At 46.9% G+C, this 14,785-nt stretch overlaps 1 protein-coding gene and 1 long non-coding RNA gene across 7 annotated transcripts in view; both read left to right on the top strand.

The window, feature by feature from the left end:
* Positions 1-14,785, top strand: part of MIER1 (MIER1 transcriptional regulator) — a 64,520-nt gene that overhangs the window by 26,290 nt on the left and 23,445 nt on the right. For 5 of the 6 annotated variants that reach the window (XM_065673097.1, XM_065673094.1, XM_065673095.1 and 2 more), the window contains one exon: positions 14,593-14,617. Coding sequence is in view for 1 of the 6 variants with exons in the window: in XM_065673091.1 (XP_065529163.1) it covers positions 193-201; positions 14,593-14,617 (34 nt within the window). In the remaining 5 variants the exon portion in view is untranslated. Of the gene's footprint in view, positions 1-64; positions 202-14,592; positions 14,618-14,785 lie in introns of those variants that run through there. The other variant, XM_065673091.1, reaches the window with a different exon arrangement.
* LOC136011396 (uncharacterized) lies at positions 7,257-10,030 on the top strand. The gene is made up of 2 exons (XR_010611362.1): positions 7,257-8,014; positions 9,496-10,030. It is a non-coding gene; the product is annotated as an uncharacterized LOC136011396 (long non-coding RNA).

Raw genomic sequence — 14,785 nt, 5'->3', positions numbered from 1 at the left:
GCCGCTGCCGGCGCGCGCCCGTGCGCGGTGACGTCGTGCGTGGCGTGCCCCCTCCTTCCCCTCGCTCCGCTCCGCTCCGCCGCCGCGCAGACCGGGACCCGCCGGCGCCGCTGCCTCCGCCGCGGCGGCGATGTGACCCCTCCCCGGGCCTGCCCCCCCGCGCCGCCGCCGCCGCCCGCCCGCGCAGCCAACATGGCGGAGGTGAGAGCGCGGCGGCGGGGCGGGGGCCCGCCCGGGAACTTGTTGCGCGGGGCCGCGGCCGGGCGGAGCGTCCCATAAGTTAGTTGTGGGGCCGGGGAGGCCGCGCCGGGCACCGCGCACCCCGCTCCGGGGCCTGCTGCCCCGGGACGGGGAGACGAGCCCCGGGGGGCCGGGCCCGTCCTCGGCGACGGGGCGCGGGCGGGACCTGAGCGCGGCCCGGGGGCCTGGAGGCGGTGGCTCCCGCCCCAGGGCGGCACCGGGCTGGGGTCTGCGCCTCGCCCGCGGGCCGGGGAGGCGGGGGTCTGTCGGCGGCAGCGGCCGAGGGGCGATGCTGGAGAGGGGCCCCGCGCCCGGGCAGAGGGGAGCGGGGCCTGTGCCGCCCGGGGGACGGGGCTGAGCTTTGCGGGGGTGGGAGGGAAGTGGGGCAGCTTCACCTGCTGTGCTGGGGGGAGTGTGAGCCCTTCGGGGTGCAGAGGGATGCGCCTCTTGCCGGCTCTGGCCGTCTGTCCCAGCGCGAAAGAATCGTTCCTCCCGGGCTTTGATAAGAGCACCGTTGGTTGAGGTTAAAACGTATATTGAAATACCTTCTTGTAGCCGTTGGGACGAAGGGGAACGGCCTTTACAGGTAGAACGGTGTCGCCTGGGAGGGAGACCTTTCTCCTGAAGAAGGCAGAAGGCTTGCGGGAAATGGGAAAAGGCTTGTTGACCTCTTTTCTTCTGTGGGAGGCAGAGCGAGATACGTGTTTGATTATTGAGGTGTGGATTTGTCCATCCCGATAGGATCTGGGTGAACAGCTCTTTTGCTTCTTAGGAGGCAAGTTAGGACAGATGAATAGATGTTTCATTAAGTTTTCTTCAAATGATCCCAAGATTCCAATCTGAAGGTAATTTGCTGCTTGAGCAGTGTTGACAAATGAATTGGAAATGCTTGTTTGAAAGGTATGCTGTTAAAGCAACAACAACCAACACCTTGCCTGTGTGGGACAGCAGTTTCTTCCAGCCAGGCTGGGGGGTTGTTCAAGGTACTGGGATCAGAATATTTTACAGATGAGGTTTCTTCCTTCTTCCCTTGAAATTCCTGAATATGTGTGGCTTTTTACTGAGATTTATTTTATCTTTCCCCCCCAAATGAAAACCATAATGAAGCATTCTTCCTGTTATTAGTACATGCCGTACCAATCTAATCTTAGAAGTTTAAAGGATCTGCCTAGGCTTTTTTTTACTGTATCTCAAGGGGCAGAGAATCACAGGTCTGATCTCTGAGCTATTCCTTGGCCAAAACCCCATGGCTATTAAAACCCTGTCTTCTGTGAAGTGACAGAGGCGCACTGGGGCCTGTGCTGGTGTAGGCATCGCAGTATTCAGGGCTTGTGTCTCAAGTTTCACCAATTGCTTGTAAGTTTAGTTAATTAAATGCAGCGTTATTGTGAAATCCCCCTGCTTAGCTCTCTTCTTGTGGGGAGCTCAAGTCACCATGTTGCTGAAGAGGCACGGGCAGGACGCTGCAGTACTTCCTATTCTCTGTTGTCACGTACTTGCACTGACGTTGCAGCAGTGACAGCATTGAGAGTTGGAGGGGACTCGTGCTGCAGAAAGCAGTGAAAGGTCCATGGGTTCTGGATGTCAGGCAGATTCTGGGTTTCACCTCGTGGGTGATGTTCCAATGGGTCAGGCTTCTATTATGTGTTGGTCTTGATATTTTACTAGGAAACTAAGAGTTTTGTGGGTTTCCCCCCTCCCCCTCAGCATTTGGGTTCTGTGAAGAAAAGCAAAGGCGAATTCTTTGTCCTATTTTGGCTTCTTGATTTGAGGTTAAGGGGCAGGAGCAGCATCAAGGGGCTGTGAGAGCTTTGATCCACCTGTGGGATGAGTTCAGTAGCACAGGGGTGGCAGCAGCAGCTTGGCTAACATTCCTTCACAGCTGCCGAGTCCTGCACACAACTGTTGGCATGGCTGCTCTGCCTTCTGCATCAGGAATAATAGGAATTTGAAAGATAAGAAGACTTCTGTCAGTGAGTTAAGCTGAGCAACGTCCTCAGTATGGATCCTAGCACAATTTAGGAAATATCAGGGATAGGATGGGAAGTCTCACTGAATGGTGTCAGCCATCTGCCTGGAGGAACTGAAGGCAACCGCAGCTTTGTGGTGGTGTGCTGAAGGAGGGGGTGTTGGGATAAAGCTATGTTGACTGGGAATGAGGGAAAACTGATCCTTCAGGCGGCCCTAGGACTTGCTGTCACAGCACACAAGGGGCCTGGGATGAGCATGGGTTGAAAATGTGGGTGGAAAAAATAATGCTGCTGTTGTGTCTCCTGCCCTCTTCCCATCGCTTTCCCAGTGGAAAGTATCACTCCAGCTCTTCTGAAGGGATGCACAGGAACTCATCCTTTAGGAAAATGGTTTTAGGTCTAAAGAATCAGCTAGGATTTAATGCTGGAGAGACAAACCTCAACAATTAAAAGATATCAATACGAACCTTTTTGCCTTTGACGGGAAGGCTCTTCAGACAGGAGCTCTGAATCTGGGTAATGAGTAAATGAGGCCAGAAACTGAAACTAAATTAACAAAAAATGCTTTTCACTTTCGCAGAAGCACCAGTTTGAGTAAAGGACAGACCAAACCCAAAAGATTTTGTTTATATATTAAACTAGCTTTAGATTTGGGGTTAATTGCCTGTGCTAGAGCTTCATTTTACTTCAAAGCATGCTCACATGACTGGTTTGAGTCCTGATATTCCACCACGTTAGAAGATTGTTCGAGTCTTAAATCAGAAAGAAAACATGTTGAACTTCAGACCAGCTCAGGCTTTGTGAATATCACTGTATCATGCATTCAGCTGCTTATTTAGGCTTTGTGGAGGAGTGAATGCTGATACATATTTTTCCAAAGTATGAGTGTTTTAATGCCTATTGAGAAGAAAAGATTTTTGGACTGAAAAGCTTGGTAGGTGAAAGCGAATGGGGCTTTTTGTTTGTTCAGCCATTATAATGTCTGAATAAATTGTCAGAATGAGATCTTCTGATTCAAAGAACTTGCAGAGCCCGGGTCAGACTTTTGTGTTGGAGGGATGGGCAGCTAAATAATGCCTGTAATTTCCAGACATGCTGAATTCCTGCTGTTACTTTATTTTGTGCCATGGTAGGATGCGTCAGTCAGGTTGCTACAGGCACTTGCCAGGATACTGAAGAGGCAAAAGTCATGGGAGAATAGTGAGGGTTTGTGTTGGTTGGTTTTTACTAACTGAAGAGTACCAGGGCTGCTGCATGGGAAGGAGAGTGGTCTTGTTTGGTCGGAGGTGGGATGGGAGAGTTAGGGATGTAGTATCATAGAATCCCAGCCTGGTTTGTGTTGGAAGGGACTTTAAAGCTCATCCAGCTCCAACCCCTGCCACGGGCAGGGACCCCTTCCACTGGAGCAGCTTGCTCCAAGCCCCTGTGTCCAACCTGGCCTTGAGCACTGCCAGGGATGGGGCAGCCACAGCTTCTCTGGGCACCCTGTGCCAGCGCCTCAGCACCCTCACAGGGAAGAGCTTCTGCCTAAGAGCTCAGCTCAGTCTCCCCTCGGGCAGGTTAAAGCCATTGCCCTTGGCCTGTCCCTACAGGCCCTTGTCCAAAGCCCCTCTCCAGGTTTCCTGCAGCCCCTTTAGGCACTGGAGCTGCTCTCAGGTCTCCCCAGAGCGCAGCAGAGGGGCAGGATCCCCTCCCTTAGCTGCTGCTCACACTCTGGGGGTGCAGCTCAGCACACACTGAAGCTTGCTCATGAGGAGCTTCTTGTCAACCGAATTTTGTTGTTGCCTTTAATTGGCATACGTTGGTGTAAATTTCAAGCTGATGTTAATTATGGCTTGAGGGGGTATGGAAACAGTCGAGGTGGTCTAGCAGCTCCTAGCTGCCTGAAAGGAGAGATCCTGCTCCTCCTGCTGCTTTTGTGTAGGTGCTCCCAAAGCTTCTGCCATGGGTTGATCCGGTTCACTGGCTCAGAAGTGAAAAGTTTCCTGAAGGGTAACCAGTTGTATCAGCTCATGGAAAGATCCAGCAGACTCAGGCGGGTATGAGGGGTGGCGTGGGGTAGCAGAGCCAGTTGTGGGGATCAGCAGGAGGATGATACAGTCCTCCTTCCAAAAACGTCAAGCTATGGCATTGGCTCAGCTTCTCCTGGGCCTATATCCTTGACTTGTGCAGCTCTGACCTGATGGCAGGAAGCTGTTCATCATTACTGCTGTGGATAAATGCAGTCTTGTTTCTCCCATCCCTTGAGCAGGCAGCCACCTTCATGGCAGCTCCTAGTGTTTCTCACTGCTCAATGAAGTTATTCAGCTTTCTGGAGTGAGAACTTCGGTTTTCCCTTCTGCAGAGTGCGGTTAAAAAGTGCAATTAGCATCATAAGGTGTCAGATATGGGAAGAAGCAGGACATCCTTCCAGTATCTGAAAGAGGCCTATGAAGATGCTGAAGAGGGACTCTTCATTAGGGCCTGTAGGGACAGGCCAAGGGCAATGGCTTTAACCTGCCCGAGGGGAGACTGAGCTGAGCTCTTAGGCAGAAGCTCTTCCCTGGGAGGGTGCTGAGGCGCTGGCACAGGGTGCCCAGAGAAGCTGTGGCTGCCCCATCCCTGGCAGTGCTCAAGGCCAGGTTGGACACAGGGGCTTGGAGCAAGCTGCTCCAGTGGAAGGGGTCCCTGCCCGTGGCAGGGGTTGGAGCTGGATGAGCTTTAAGGTCCCTTCCAACACAAACCAGTCTGGGATTCTGTGTCTTCGAGAGGAGCAGGACCACTTCTCATGTCCGTGGTTAGTTAGACTGACTCAGCCTGATGTCTTTGAGTGTATTTTATTGCTGTTTGGATTTCTCAAAGTTCTGTTGCTTTTGACCAGAAAACCAGTTTGTTAATACTGTGTGTCGGTGCTTTAATAAGTCACCTTTAAATTCATAATGTCTGGTAAAACTTTCCTTCTTCCCGAATATTAAGGTTCTTTCAGTTGGAGAGTTTTAAACATTATGAATGTAGCTAAATTCTCATTTTGTTATGCAGCTTGAAACAACTTCAGGACATAATATTTCAGAAATACGTTTGCTAATAACCATTCCTAATAACGTCCTTTACATTTTTAGTCTCAGTATTTTTATTAAGCTATGCTATTACTTTAAAGCAATATGCATATCTATGGAATAGGCTCGAAGCAGTAGTGAAGTTAACACCATCACCAATGGGTTGCAAACTGATATGTTTTAGCAGTGAAGGAGGACAGCTTTTGAGTAACACCTGGGTACAAAATAAGGTCAAAATAGGTGAAATCAAGGATCCTTTCTGACTGCTGTAAACCCTGATTGAAATTGGTGATTCACATCAGTTCATCCTGTTGAGCAAAAGTATTTTTAACTCATTTGATCTTAGTTTAACTTTGCTTTGTTTCATTTTGGAGCAGTTTTTGTTCAATACTTCACAGAGGTATATGTGAACCTAATGCAAATTGGGGAATCCAGTTTTCTCACTTCCTTGGTAAGAGTATAAACTCCAAAGTGATTGGTTATATTCTATTGATTGTGTTCCCTCAGGTTTCCTGGCAAGCTTTTGAAGGGAAAACAACAGCATTTAACATTCTGCATTTCCAATCTTGGATAAGAGTTGTTTTTTTCTGTTATAATAGAAGAGTTTTGTGGACTCTCTTGGTGTGTGATAGAATATTGATGCTTGTGATCTTACTGTTTGGGGTGTAGAGTTCCTTCAAACACAGCAGAGGGATTTAAGGTAGGCAGTGGACTTGTCGCGAAGTTCAGTTTCTTTTGGAGCTTATTCCTGGCCAGAGGCCTCGGTCTGTATTAATATTTCACTGCTAATCCAGTCATGTCATAAATTGTGCATCAGGACGTGTTCTTGCACTGCTTGGCATATGAGTGTATCTGGTTCCATCTGAAATCTTACAGTGGGATGTGATCACTCCATAGACTTCCAAACCTTCTAGTGAAGAATTTCAGAATAAGAATTTGAGGCTGCTGTATTTTGTGATGGAAATGAACAGTAAAGAGTTAGAAAATGTCCAGTTGAAGTATGCGCTTCAGATAAGACAGATGACATTCTGAGTAACTGTTGTGGTTGTGTTTCATAATACTCCTAGAAAATGGAAGTTCTCATGCTGAAGTTGTAGTGAGCAAAATGTCCTGTCAACCAAGGCATCCCCCTTGGGCTGCAGCTTCCTCCATCCGGTTTTGCTGATCATCATAGCATCCCAGACTGGTTTGGGTTGAAAGGGATCTTGGAGATCATCTTGTTCCAACCGTGCCACGGGCAGGGACCCCTTCCACTGGAGCAGCTTGCTCCAAGCCTCTGTGTCCAACCTGGCCTTGAGCACTGCCAGGGATGGGGCAGCCACAGCTTCTCTGGGCACCCTGTGCCAGCGCCTCAGCACCCTCCCAGGGAAGAGCTTCTGCCTAAGAGCTCAGCTCAGTCTCCCCTCGGGCAGGTTCAAGCCATTCCCCTTGGCCTGGCCCTACAGGCCCTTGTCCCAAGCCCCTCTCCAGGTTCCCTGCAGCCCCTTTAGGCACTGGAGCTGCTCTAAGGTCTTCCCTTAAGGAGCCTTCTCTTCTCCAGGCTGAACCAGCCCAGCTCTCTCAGCTCCAGTGCAAGTCCTCAATCCTTCAGGTAATGGACACTGGTTTTGGAGCGGGGAGGACTACCTCAGGGTATAGTTGATGGTTCCTGGTTCTAGTCATCTGCTCATAGGAGAATAAGAATCAGTTCCACTTTATTGTAAATATGTTCTATTAGCATGGGATTTCAGCAGATGATTCAGCAGCAGCATGGTCATGAGCCATTGGACAGAAGCTGCTTTTGTCACCCTAAAATGTGCTGTCTCTTGACTTACAACCCTGAAAAATGTGGCTACATCTGCCAGAGGGGAGACTGAGAATGAGCTCTTAGGCAGAAGCTCTTCCCTGGGAGGGTGCTGAGGCGCTGGCACAGGGTGCCCAGAGAAGCTGTGGCTGCCCCATCCCTGGCAGTGCTCAAGGCCAGGTTGGACACAGGGGCTTGGAGCAAGCTGCTCCAGTGGAAGGGGTCCCTGCCCGTGGCAGGGGTTGGAGCTGGATGAGCTTTCAAGTCTCTTCCAACCCGGACCAGTCTGGGATGTTCTTAAGACCTCCCTTCAGTACCTCTTGCAGAGGTTGTGCTGTGAGTGTTCTGGCTGGTGAGGTAATGAATCCCTTTAGTTCAGAGATCAGAAGGGTGATTGGAAGCTTCCCTGACAGTTTTATGTCATTGCCATCTGTCTGTCCTGCTGTGTTTTCCCTCCTGGACTTCCAAGGTGCTATTTCCTCTTGCTGGAAGCTACTTCTTCTACAGTGAGTGTGGCAGAAAGCAAAGTATTACAGCATCACCCTTTGGAAACCTGTAAGTTCATGCAGATTCTCTTTTGTTGGCACTTTCACTTTGTTGCTCCTGCTGTGGTGTGATAACCTCCGACATGAGTGTGAAGCAGATAGCAGGTAAATCCCCCCAGGGAGAGTCATCACCTGACATCCTTCTGTGTTCCCTTGAATCGCAGCTTGGTTTTAGTCCTTTAAAGTACCAGCTGCTGCTCTTGTTAGAGTTGCAGTTGAAATCCCTTTCTGTTTAGGGCTTTTCACTGGTATTTACAATATGAAAAATGCCCTCAGGTGGTACAGCGACTTAGACTGCAGTTTGCTTCCCTTCCCACTGCAGATGTATGGAGCCATGTTGCAAACCAAACGTCTGAAAGATCCACATGAACACTATCCCCTGTGCAGCACTGTGCATTGTCTGCTTCCCTTTTCCAGTCTTTTCCTCGTGCAGAGATACAGGTAGAGTAATACAGGACTGACACAGCTGCATTGAAACCCAGCCTGTGGCTCTTACAGTCAGGCACTTTGATGGGCAGCTTCTCCAGAAGAAACCAAACCTTTACCCAGTGTTGTTCTCAGAAGCAGCAGGCAGGGAAAGGAAAGTGAACAAATAAGTAGCATTTCAGGGCTACCTGCAAATCTCAAGCCTTGGGATTGAGATAAGTTGGGGACCTCAGGAGGTCTCTGGTCCAACCTTTGCTCACAGCAGGGACTGTTCTGAGGTCTGATCACCTTGCTTGGGGCTGCCTCTAGTCTGGTCTTCAAAATCTCCAAGCAAAGAGACTCATGGGGGTCAAAGTTGTCTCTATAAACTCTTAAGTGGAATCAAGTCTAGGAAGATAATGGCCAAGCCAGGTCACCTATGCTGTGGTAGTTTCAAGGCTTAGATGGACATGTTTGAATTGAAACATTGTGCTTTGTCTTCTACAAGAATTTCCTCCTTCAGCAACCAAACTAAAATCAAGTAAAAATTCCATGTGTAGAAAGGCTTCCATTTCATGAGCAGAGGGCTTAGATGTCCCTTTAGGTTTTGGCTGTAGAAGTGTTCACATGTGAAACTGTTAAATGAGGGGCATCAGTGTTTTCTCCTTACTTCAATATGTTGCTGATGGGTGATTTGAATACGCAGCACGGGGAGAGAGGGACAGGCTGGAGCTGTGAGCTTTGCGCTGCAATCCCTCTTTATGAGAAGGGACATGTGCCCTCTTGAGAAAAGAGTTTTTTCCCCCATTTTAACTAGACATTTTCTCCAGAGCAACATTTAGTTTTGCTCACTGGGGAGGTTGTTAAATGGCTGCCACTTACTCAGGCGGGGATTTTAGATGCCATTCTTTTAGCTGAGGACTCCTGTTCTAAGTCTGAAGTGCAGGGTTAGTGCCTGAACCATCTGTATTCAAAACTTCCCTCTTTGAATAGTATTCATGTAACTGTATGTCTGCATTTTTGGGGATAAATGTGAGTTGTTAAGAGCAGAATGCATACTACTACTTGCAGATCAGTGATTTACATTTAGTCTGCTTAGTGAAATGTAGCTTTAGTGATGCTGACACCACATATATGAATACTTATGAGGTTATTGTAAGTTTTCTGTGGCTAAAACAAGGCACTGCAGCCCAGAAGTTAACTTTGATATGTTCCTGTAACAGAGTTCAAAAGACCTGAGCATCTATTTGATGAATTTGGCAGGTTTATTGCTCTCAATGTAGACAATATTCAATTTTAGTTATCTTAAAGAGCTATTGAAGGTACGTCCTGTTCAAATTTACTCAGTTATATTTGTCTTTTAGGGGCTGCAGATACTGTTAATTTTAAGATGTTTCATTATGAATTGATTATATTAAATAGCATAAGCGATGTTGGCAAATACAGGAGTAGTTTTGTGGGTAGGAGTGAAGCTGTATTATGTCCTGACAGTTCAGGTGTTTCTTTGCCTGCTGTAGGTGAAATGTAAAGAGAGAAAACTCAGTGCATTGCTTCCACAGCCTTCGTGTTTTGGATTATCCCATTCCAGTCCCAGCAGCTATGAAGCTATGAATAAACAGGAATATCTCCTGCCAGCATGTGGAAATGGCATTGCCTGGAAGCCCACCCCTGTTCTGAAGTAGTGGGTTCAAAAATACACTGCAAAAGTGATGTCTCTGGAACTGTTTTGCATTACATAAAGCTGTCTTCATGCCAACCCAGCTTTACTTTTACCATATAGCTTCCATCACAAAATACAGTAATAAAGGCATCCAAAAGCCCAGTGAGTTTTTGCTGTTGGAGTAACACTGCAGATGTCTGCTGGGTTCATCCCTTGACAGTCCGAAGGTGTCTGAAGAAGACTTACAGACTTCGGTCCCATCTATTCCTGTATCCACACACTGGAGAATGTGTTGGATATGATCTTGGTCACTGACCTTTTGAAAACACCTACTCTGCATGTCTTTCCTGAGACTCCTCAAAATACACATGGAATAAAACCAGTGACATATCCTTTTAGTGTCACCCAAGCATGCTGTGTTTCTGCTCAGTGTCTTGTCTTTTTCTCTTTACCATCAGGTTTATATTCTTCCTGTCTCAGAACTGGCATTCCTTCCTGTTGTTCATCTGAAGTATTAACGATGTGCTCGGTGGTGTGTCCGTGCAGCAGCATTCCTTCAGTCCTTTGAGTCTTTCCATGAATTAGGAGTTAATGTATGATTTTTCATTCTTTTAAACCCACAACAAATGGTCACTGTTATCTTTTCTGAGAATAGAATCAAATGCACAGAACAATTGGGTTGTGTCAGCCCAGATATTGTAAGTACCCCATAGTTTTTCTGTCCTGGGCCTTGGATACCATTCTGTAGGTAGCAGCTCTTTGATCCCATGAGTGTTCTTGAGGCAAAAAAAAGTGCTTTGTACTTCTCTATGAATTGCTGCAGCGGCAAATGAAAAGCCACTGAAGTACAAGGGTATCTTTTTCACAGGAATTCCTGTTATCCTGATGTACCATAGCTTAGGACTTAAGATCTGATGGCACCAATGTAGCCATATGATCTTTAATAACTGCCAGGGAATTCTCATAAGCAAATGCCCTCAAAGCCATCTATGCTGCCCTGTCCAGAGTCATGATCACTTGGAGCAAGGAAATAGGGCTGAATAACAGACCGTTGCAGGAATTGTCTCAACTCTTTAATCATAGGATGCTCTTTTACCTTATGTGCAGTGCTAGGAGATGGTCACTGAAAGGTTTACCCCTGATCTGCTGCCACAGCTCCAGTCATGCTCTGGGCTGTTTGCAGCACAACTGGGGACTGCAGAGGCCCAGGCTGGAGCCCTTTGGCTCACTCATAGGATGAGAAACTAGGGTTAGTTTTCTCTGAGATTGGTTTGCTGAACCAGCACATGCTGCAGCTTCCTCATTGCTGGACCTGGCACAAGCGGCAGAAGCACATGGAGCGGTGGGAAGAGGTCACATACTACTTTTGGCAGCAGCTGGCCATTAATATAGTTGAGATGTAATGTAACACTGCATCTAGCTAGGAATAGAAGGCAGAGGATGATGGACATTGCATCACTTAGACTAGAAACATGAAAGGAAGAGATGGTAATCCACAGACTAGGTAGTTATGGTAGGCAAAGCTTAGCTGAAAATAATAGAGACTCAGAGGCTGTTCTAAAAGCTGGCCATGGAGTCTGTGGCTGAGAATGAACTAGAACTTCCCAAAAGATAGATGAATTCTGTGAGGTAGCTTGAAATGGACTTAATGTTTCTGGAGGTGATTGGGTTTTGAACATTATCTGCTTGGGGCTTGTATTTGTCCCTTCTATAGGCTGAGATTGTACTGGTTATATACTTGGACTTGTTAAAAAGTCCTGGGAGTCATGCCGAACTCCATTGGCACTGCAGTGTTCTAGCAATGCTGTTGAAGCTGGGAAGGAGGCGGCTTCTGCAGTACTTTAGCCTATAGGCCAGGCTGTGTGCTTGCCTGAGCTGGCATGCCTTCTCCATGCTATTCCAGTTATATATTTAAATATATGTTTATTTATATTTAAATATAAATATATTTAAATGTATGTTTAAATGTATTCCAGTTTGTGCCCATTGACTCTTGTTGCTGGATGCCATTGGGAAGAGATAGGCTCAGTCTCCTGTACAGCCCTCCATCAGATACTGGACATGGGGTCAGATGCTCCTGACCCCAGGAAGAGCCCTGGCTCTCTGAGCCTCTCCTTTGTCAGAGGATCAAAGCTCCCTCAGCCCTTGGAGCTGCCCCTTTCAGCCAGTTTTCCATCCACATCCCTCCTTGTCCAGGCTTACTTCATCAGTTTGTGAGGGTGGGATGGGAGATGGCATGGAAAGCCTTGCTGAAATGAAGACAAGCAACATCCGCTGTGCTCCCTTCACCCACCATGCCAGTTTTCTCATCAAGGAAGGCTTTTGGACTGGTCAGGCATGAATTCCCTTTTGTAAATCCATGCTGACTGCTCCCATCACCTCCTTGTCCTCATTCGTGTTTGCTCCATCACTTGGCTGAGGCTGTCTCTGTATCCTTGTCTTTGGAGATGGGAATGATGCCTTTGCCATCCTGAAAACTTGTGAAGGGTGATAGAAGCCTCGAGTGGGACTGAAACAAGAGGCTCCAACATTTATATATTTCTACACAGATCACTTAAAAATCCATGCACCTAAACCCATACAAAGTGTATCTGAATCCAAAGGATGCTGCACTGCTGCAGGGCAGAGTTAAGAGCAAACCCTGTTCTCCTTGTTGACGACTCCAACCTGCTTAATCAAGGTGGGGAGTTAGTTGTTCCCCTTTACACAAGGCTCATGGTCCAGGAGGCCTCCTCCAAGGCTTTCTGGCTGTTGGCAGATCCGTAACAGTGTCTGGGGTTGGATTTGGCTTTTCCTCCATGAGGGCAGAACTGCTGCTGTTACACCATGTTAGATTCTGTCTGCTTGAACTTCTGCTATCCTTAATTCACAGTGGAGTGGGTGCTCCCTTTCCCTCAGAAGACCTACCCTATCTGGTATGCCTGCAATCCCAGGGTCCCCTTTTAACAAGGAACTGACCTAGTACAGTAGCCTCCACATAGTTTGCATCCAAATACTGTCTCATCATGGAATCCCAGCCTGGTTTGTGCTGGAATGGACCTTAAAGCTCATCCAGCTCCAACCCCTGCCACGGGCAGGGACCCCTTCCACTGGAGCAGCTTGCTCCAAGCCCCTGTGTCCAACCTGGCCTTGAGCACTGCCAGGGATGGGGCAGCCGCAGCTTCTCTGGGCACCCTGTGCCAGCGCCTCAGCACCCTCACAGGGAAGAGCTTCTGCTTAAGATCTAACTTGAATTTCCCCTGTTTCAGTTTGAACCCCTTCCCCCTTGTCCTATCACTACAGTCACTGATGAAAAGGGACTTGTGCGTTGTAGACTCTTACTAAATATAGGCAGACATGTAAGTGACTTCTGGTCATTGATTCATAAGGAGACGTATTTCTTTTCACCTTGTAGAGATGCTAATAGAAAAGAACTTTACAATTATAGGGAGTTTTTTAACTTCTAGTTTTTGCTTCATTACATATCTAGGCCGGTTGTTGTGGGTGGAAGCAGCTTGTGCCTCGTGAGATGAAGTCAAGGAGAAGGAAAATCTTGGAATAATGGCACAAGGTTTTACTTGAGTGTAAATTTCCCAGTTTCTAACATAGTAACTTGTTTTAATTTTGCATATACTGCAGGGTGTACAGCTCCTGCAGTTCTAGTAGGAGTACAACCAAGCCAGAGTATTACACACACACAAAAGCACTTACCGTGAATCTGCAAATCGAAGCTTTCCCAATAATTCCCTGGCCAAACCCAGGCATTTTTCCATGAAGACGGCATCACATATTATGTATTATTATTGCTTGCAATTTAACTGTGATACCAAACGATATCTCAGTTTGCAGGAGGTGGCAGGGAAAAGGGCTACTGCAGCTCTCCGAAGCCAAAATCCATCTTCCAGCTTTGACAGACCCACTTCACTGGGGCTGTTCCTGAAAATAGCTGCACCATTTGCTTGGATTTTCAAAACAAATGAGGGCTGCATGTCTGACATGCAAATCTCAGCCCGGGAGGCTGCAGACTGGCAAAGTTAGAAGCCAAGGAAAGCAGAATTTCATGGAAGACGACGTTTGTTCTGATTCTAAACGTGAAATTACCTAGTGTGGTGGGCCAAAGGGTGTCTCTGTTACAGAGAAATTGTTGTAGAAGTCTCTTTTCCCCCCTGTATTTAAAAGATACGTGTCTGGTTTGTAGTCTGTGATCATATTAATTTGTGTTAAAATGTACTTGGGAAGAAAGTCTTGCTTACAAAGTCATGTTATTCTGTTTTTCTCACAGCTGGGTTTTTGAGCACAAGATTAAATGGCTTTTTCCTTTTGTTCTATGAGGGATTCTCATTGTAATTTGTAAATACCTGTTAACTGTGCACCTTCATTTGAATAGGACAGGGAATTTGTGTATTGTATAACGTGCAGTTTTAAATAGGAAGAATGATTTCTCTTAAACTGTGCTTCCAGTCAGTGTAATCTGGCATATACCTTGGCTGTAGAAAAGGGGATTTAATACATGGAGTTAAATCAAAGCTGGATCTGTTAAAAACTAAACTATCACTACTATTAGTCTCCAGTTTTGTGCTGGCATAAAGGGAGAATTGAAAATGAGCAGAGATGGAGAGAAAGTAGCATTGCCCCCTCTGGCCCCAGCACTGATTTATGCCATACTAAAGCTGACTGTGAGTTGTAACGCTACTTTCAGAATGAATTGGTTTGCTTTATTTTACACGTTCAACTCAATTATTGCACCACAAAAAGGGCATTTCTTCCAGTTACTGTTGCTGAAATCATGCAGCAATATTGATACATGCAGGATGAAATGGCTACTGTTTACCTCAACTTGCTTCCGCCTGTTTGTGGTGCTTTATTTGTGAATACATCATTTGCTGTGACTTGTGTTGTATCAGATGAATTATTGGATTGCACTTGTGCAGGTTCAACCCCAGAACTAATCATTTCCTGTGTTTTCTTTTTTTAGCCTTCTGTTGAGTCTTCAAGCCCAGGTAAATACTTTTGATGGTTCCTAAACTTCAAAGCACCCTTTTTAAATGAGTTTTGCTGGTCTCTTGCTATTAGTAATCTAAGGATATCACTTGATGAATAGGTTGGTGGCAGTACTGGTTGCAGTAGTCACTATCTAGTAGTCAGCCTAAGTGTAAATTATGACTAAC

The sequence above is a fragment of the Lathamus discolor genome, chromosome 3 (genome assembly GCF_037157495.1).
Source record: "Lathamus discolor isolate bLatDis1 chromosome 3, bLatDis1.hap1, whole genome shotgun sequence".
NCBI lineage: Eukaryota > Metazoa > Chordata > Aves > Psittaciformes > Psittacidae > Lathamus > Lathamus discolor.
The sequence above is the reverse complement of the archived record's forward strand: the minus strand, read 5'-3'. Positions and strand labels throughout refer to the sequence as shown.